At 44.6% G+C, this 7,500-nt stretch overlaps 2 protein-coding genes across 4 annotated transcripts in view; one reads left to right on the top strand and one right to left on the bottom strand.

Annotated features, from left to right (window-relative positions):
* The window catches only part of LOC137090224 (uncharacterized), a 258,833-nt gene that overhangs the window by 34,671 nt on the left and 216,662 nt on the right, over positions 1 to 7,500 (bottom strand). The window lies entirely within an intron of this gene.
* srebf2 (sterol regulatory element binding transcription factor 2) overlaps positions 1 to 7,500 on the top strand; it is a 33,157-nt gene that overhangs the window by 17,328 nt on the left and 8,329 nt on the right. For all 3 annotated transcript variants that reach the window (XM_067453879.1, XM_067453871.1, XM_067453888.1), the window contains one exon: positions 1,049 to 1,215. In XM_067453879.1, the coding sequence (XP_067309980.1) occupies positions 1,049 to 1,215 (167 nt within the window). The remainder of the gene's footprint in view (positions 1 to 1,048; positions 1,216 to 7,500) is intronic.

Raw genomic sequence — 7,500 nt, 5'->3', positions numbered from 1 at the left:
TGTGTTGTTGTGTTTAGAAAAGATGGAGCACCGTTCTCTGTGGTGTGTGTGTGCGCGCGAGACGTGTGTGTGTGTGTGTGTGTGTGTGTTCAGGTAAGATGGAGTGGTGTCCACTGTGTGTGTGTGTGTTCAGGTAAGATGGAGCGGCGTGCGTGAGTGTGCGAGACTGACTGTGTGTGTGTGTGTGTGTGTTCAGGTAAGATGGAGCGGTGTGCGCTGTGGGGTGTGTGAGTGTGCGAGACTGACTGTGTGTGTGTGTGTGTGTGTTCAGGTAAGATGGAGAGGCGTGCGCTGTGGGGTGTGTGAGTGTGCGAGACTGACTGTGTGTGTGTGTTTAGGTAAGATGGAGCGGCGTGCGCTGTGGGGTGTGTGAGTGTGCGAGACTGACTGTGTGTGTGTGTGTTTAGGTAAGATGGAGCGGTGTGCGCTGTGGGGTGTGTGAGTGTGCGAGACTGACTGTGTGTGTGTGTGTGTGTGTTCAGGTAAGATGGAGAGGCGTGCGCTGTGGGGTGTGTGAGTGTGCGAGACTGACTGTGTGTGTGTGTTTAGGTAAGATGGAGCGGCGTGCGCTGTGGGGTGTGTGAGTGTGCGAGACTGACTGTGTGTGTGTGTGTTCAGGTAAGATGGAGCGGCGTGCGCTGTGGGGTGTGTGAGTGTGCGAGACTGACTGTGTGTGTGTGTGTGTGTGTTCAGGTAAGATGGAGAGGCGTGCGCTGTGGGGTGTGTGAGTGTGCGAGACTGACTGTGTGTGTGTGTGTTCAGGTAAGATGGAGCGGTGTGCGCTGTGGGGTGTGTGAGTGTGCGAGACTGACTGTGTGTGTGTGTGTGTGTGTTCAGGTAAGATGGAGAGGCGTGCGCTGTGGGGTGTGTGAGTGTGCGAGACTGACTGTGTGTGTGTGTTTAGGTAAGATGGAGCGGCGTGCGCTGTGGGGTGTGTGAGTGTGCGAGACTGACTGTGTGTGTGTGTGTTCAGGTAAGATGGAGCGGCGTCCGCTGTGGGGTGTGTGAGTGTGCGAGACTGACTGTGTGTGTGTGTGTGTGTGTTCAGGTAAGATGGAGCGGCGTCCGCTGTGGGGTGTGTGTGTGTCTCTGAGCGCCGTCAATCTGGCTGAGAGCGCCGAGGGGAAGATGTCTGTCAGTCAGCAGATCCAGATCTACGTTACAGCCGCCATCAGCCTGAGAGCAGCGCTGGGGAAACACCTCAGCTGTCTGCCGGTGAGAGCACAACACACACACACACACACACACACACACACACACACCTCAGCTGTCTGCCGGTGAGAACGCAACACACTGCTTTACACACACACACACACACACACACACACACACACACACACACACACACACACACACACACACACACATCTCAGCTGTCTGCCGGTGAGAGCACAACACGCTGCTTTACACACACACATCTGCAGCATATGCGTGTGAAAAAACAACACGCTTCTTTACACACATCTGCAGCATACGCGTGAGAAAAAACAACACGCTTCTTTACACACATCTGCAGCATACCCGTGAGAAAACACAACACGCTTCTTTACAAACACACACATCTGATGCACACGCGTGTGAAAAAACAACACGCTTCTTTACAAACACACACATCTGATGCACACGCGTGTGAAAAAACAACACGCTTCTTTACAAACACACACATCTGATGCACACGCGAGAAAACACAACACACTTCTTTACAAACACACACATCTGATGCACACGCGTGTGAAAAAACAACACGCTTCTTTACAAACACACACATCTGATGCACACGCGAGAAAATACAACACGCTTCTTTACACACATCTGCAGCATACGTGTGAGAAAACACAACACGCTTCTTTACAAACACACACATCTGATGCACACGCGAGAAAACACAACATGCTTTTTTACTAACACACACATCTGTAGCATATGCGTGTGAAAACACAACACGCTTCTTTACAAACACACACATCTGATGCACACGTGTGAAAACACAACACGCTTATTTACAAACACACACATCTGATGCACACGTGAGAAAACACAACATGCTTCTTTACAAACACACATCTGATGCACACGCGTGTGAAAACACAACACGCTTCTTTAAAAACACACACATCTGATGCACACGCGTGTGAAAACACAACACGCTTCGTTACAAACACACACATCTGATGCACACGCGTGTGAAAACACAACACGCTTCTTTAAAAACACACACATCTGATGCACACGCGTGTGAAAACACAACACGCTTCTTTAAAAACACACACATCTGATGCACACGCGTGTGAAAAAACAACACGCTTCTTTACAAACACACACATCTCTAGCATACGCGTGAGAAAACACAACACGCTTCTTTACAAACACACACATCTGATGCACACACGTGTGAAAAAACAACACGCTTCTTTACAAACACACACATCTGATGCACACGCGTGTGAAAAAACAACACGCTTCTTTACAAACACACACATCTGATGCACACGCGAGAAAACACAACACGCTTCTTTACACACATCTGCAGCATACGCGTGAGAAAACACAACACACTTCTTTACAAACACACACATCTGATGCACACGTGAGAAAACACAACACGCTTCTTTACAAACACACACATCTGATGCACACGCGAGAAAACACAACATGCTTCTTTACTAACACACACATCTGTAGCATATGCGTGTGAAAACACAACACGCTTCTTTACAAACACACACATCTGATGCACACGTGTGAAAACACAACACGCTTATTTACAAACACACACATCTGATGCACGCGTGTGAAAGCACATGCTTCTTTACAAACACACACATCTGATGCACACGCGTGTGAAAACACGACACACTTCTTTACACACATCTGCAGCATACGCGTGTGAAAACAACACGCTTCTTTTCAAACACACACATCTGATGCACACACGTGTGAAAACAACATGCTTCTTTACAAACACACACATCTGCAGCACTCGCGTGTGAAAACACAACACACTTCTTTACAAACACACACATCTGATGCACACGCGTGTGAAAACACAACACACTTCTTTACAAACACACACATCTGATGCACACGTGAGAAAACACAACACGCTTCTTTACAAACACACACATCTGATGCACACGTGAGAAAACACAACACGCTTCTTTACAAACACACACATCTGATGCACACGCGTGTGAAAACACAACATGCTTCTTTACAAACACACACATCTGATGCACACGTGTGAAAACACAACACGCTTATTTACAAACACACACATCTGATGCACACGCGTGTGAAAACACACACTTCTTTACACACATCTGCAGCACTCGCGTGTGAAAACACAACACGCTTCTTTACAAACACACACATCTGATGCACACGCGTGTGAAAACACAACACGCTTCTTTACAAACACACACATCTGATGCACACACGAGAAAACACAACATGCTTCTTTACTAACACACACATCTGTAGCATATGCGTGTGAAAACACAACACGCTTCTTTACAAACACACACATCTGATGCACACACGAGAAAACACAACATGCTTCTTTACTAACACACACATCTGTAGCATATGCATGTGAAAACACAACACGCTTCTTTACAAACACACACATCTGCAGCATATGTGTATGAAAACACAACACACTTCTTTACAAACACACACATCTGATGCACACGTGAGAAAACACAGCATGCTTCTTTACAAACACACACATCTGCAGCATATGCGTGTGAAAACACAACACGCTTCTTTACAAACACACACATCTGCAGCATATGTGTGTGAAAACACAACACACTTCTTTACAAACACACATCTGCAGCACTTACGTGTGAAAACACAACACGCTTCTTTACAAACACACACATCTGATGCACACGCGTGTGAAAACACAACACACTTCTTTACAAACACACACATCTGATGCACACGCGTGTGAAAACACAACACGCTTCTTTACAAACACACACATCTGCAGCATATGTGTGTGAAAACACAACACACTTCTTTACAAACACACATCTGCAGCACTCGCGTGTGAAAACACAACACGCTTCTTTACAAACACACACATCTGATGCACACGCGTGTGAAAACACAACACACTTCTTTACAAACACACACATCTGATGCACACGTGAGAAAACACAACACGCTTCTTTACAAACACACACATCTGATGCACACGCATGTGAAAACACAACACACTTCTTTACAAACACACACATCTGATGCACACGTGAGAAAACACAACACGCTTCTTTACAAACACACACATCTGATGCACACGCGTGTGAAAACACAACATGCTTCTTTACAAACACACACATCTGATGCACACGTGTGAAAACACAACACGCTTATTTACAAACACACACATCTGATGCACACGCGTGTGAAAACACAACACACTTTACACATATCTGCAGCACTCGCGTGTGAAAACACAACACGCTTCTTTACAAACACACACATCTGATGCACACACGAGAAAACACAACATGCTTCTTTACTAACACACACATCTGTAGCATATGCGTGTGAAAACACAACACGCTTCTTTACAAACACACACATCTGCAGCATATGTGTGTGAAAACACAACACACTTCTTTACAAACACACACATCTGATGCACATGTGAGAAAACACAACACGCTTCTTTACAAACACACACATCTGATGCACACGCGTGTGAAAACACAACACGCTTCTTTACAAACACACATCTGATGCCCACGCGTGTGAAAACACAGCATGCTTCTTTACAAACACACACCTCTGATGCACACGCATGTGAAAACACAACACTCTTCTTTACAAACACACACATCTGATGCACACGCGTGTGAAAACACAACACGCTTCTTTACAAACACACACATCTGATGCACACACGAGAAAACACAACATGCTTCTTTACTAACACACACATCTGTAGCATATGCATGTGAAAACACAACACGCTTCTTTACAAACACACACATCTGCAGCATATGTGTATGAAAACACAACACACTTCTTTACAAACACACACATCTGATGCACACGTGAGAAAACACAGCATGCTTCTTTACAAACACACACATCTGCAGCATATGCGTGTGAAAACACAACACGCTTCTTTACAAACACACACATCTGCAGCATATGTGTGTGAAAACACAACACACTTCTTTACAAACACACATCTGCAGCACTTACGTGTGAAAACACAACACGCTTCTTTACAAACACACATCTGCAGCACTCGCGTGTGAAAACACAACACGCTTCTTTACAAACACACACATCTGATGCACACGCGTGTGAAAACACAACACACTTCTTTACAAACACACACATCTGATGCACACGTGAGAAAACACAACACGCTTCTTTACAAACACACACATCTGATGCACACGCATGTGAAAACACAACACACTTCTTTACAAACACACACATCTGATGCACACGTGAGAAAACACAACACGCTTCTTTACAAACACACACATCTGATGCACACGCGTGTGAAAACACAACATGCTTCTTTACAAACACACACATCTGATGCACACGTGTGAAAACACAACACGCTTATTTACAAACACACACATCTGATGCACACGCGTGTGAAAACACAACACACTTTACACATATCTGCAGCACTCGCGTGTGAAAACACAACACGCTTCTTTACAAACACACACATCTGATGCACACACGAGAAAACACAACATGCTTCTTTACTAACACACACATCTGTAGCATATGCGTGTGAAAACACAACACGCTTCTTTACAAACACACACATCTGCAGCATATGTGTGTGAAAACACAACACACTTCTTTACAAACACACACATCTGATGCACATGTGAGAAAACACAACACGCTTCTTTACAAACACACACATCTGATGCACACGCGTGTGAAAACACAACACGCTTCTTTACAAACACACATCTGATGCCCACGCGTGTGAAAACACAGCACGCTTCTTTACAAACACACACCTCTGATGCACACGCATGTGAAAACACAACACTCTTCTTTACAAACACACACATCTGATGCACACGCGTGTGAAAACACAACACGCTTCTTTACAAACACACACATCTGATGCACATGCGTGTGAAAACACAACACGCTTCTTTACAAACACACACATCTGATGCACACGCGTGTGAAAACACAACACGCTTCTTTACAAACACACACATCTGATGCACACGCGTGTGAAAACACAACACACTTCTTTACAAGCACACACATCTTATGCACACGCGTGTTAAAACACAACACGCTTCTTTACAAACACACACATCTGCAGCATATGTGTGTGAAAACACAACACGCTTCTTTACAAACATACATCTGCAGCACACGCGTGTGAAAACACAACACGCTTCTTTACAAACACACACATCTGATGCACATGTGAGAAAACACAACACACTTCTTTACAAACACACACATCTGATGCACACGCGTGTGAAAACACAACACGCTTCTTTACAAACACACACATCTGATGCATACGCGTGTGAAAACACAACACACTTCTTTACAAACATACATCTGCAGCACACGCGTGTGAAAACACAACACGCTTCTTTACAAACACACACATCTGATGCACACGCGTGTGAAAACACAACACACTTCTTTACAAGCACACACATCTGATGCACACACGTTTGAAAACACAACATGCTTCTTTACAAACACACACATCTGATGCATACGCGTGTGAAAACACAACACACTTCTTTACAAACACACACATCTGATGCACACGCGTGTGAAAACACAACACGCTTCTTTACACACATCTCCAGCACTCGCGTGTGAAAACACAACACGCTTCTTTACACACATCTGATGCACACGCGTGTGAAAACACAACACGCTTCTTTACAAACACACATCTGATGCACACACGTGTGAAAACACAACACACTTCTTTACAAACACACACATCTGATGCACACGCGTGTGAAAACACAACACACTTCTTTACAAACACACACATCTGATGCACACGCGTGTGAAAACACAACACGCTTCTTTACAAACACACACATCTGATGCACACGTGAGAAAACACAACACGCTTCTTTACAAACACACACATCTGATGCACACGCGAGAAAACACAACATGCTTCTTTACTAACACACACATCTGTAGCATATGCGTGTGAAAACACAACACGCTTCTTTACAAACACACACATCTGCAGCATATGTGTGTGAAAACACAACACACTTCTTTACAAACACACACATCTGATGCACATGTGAGAAAACACAACACGCTTCTTTACAAACACACACATCTTATGCACACGCGTGTGAAAACACAACACGCTTCTTTACAAACACACACATCTGATGCGCACGCGTGTGAAAACACAACACGCTTCTTTACAAACACACACATCTGATGCACACGCGTGTGAAAACACAACACGCTTCTTTACAAGCACACACATCT

The sequence above is a fragment of the Pseudorasbora parva genome, chromosome 2, assembly GCF_024679245.1.
Source record: "Pseudorasbora parva isolate DD20220531a chromosome 2, ASM2467924v1, whole genome shotgun sequence".
NCBI classification, from domain to species: domain Eukaryota; kingdom Metazoa; phylum Chordata; class Actinopteri; order Cypriniformes; family Gobionidae; genus Pseudorasbora; species Pseudorasbora parva.
Note: the sequence above shows the minus strand (reverse complement) of the source record. Positions and strands in the feature narration are given on the sequence as shown.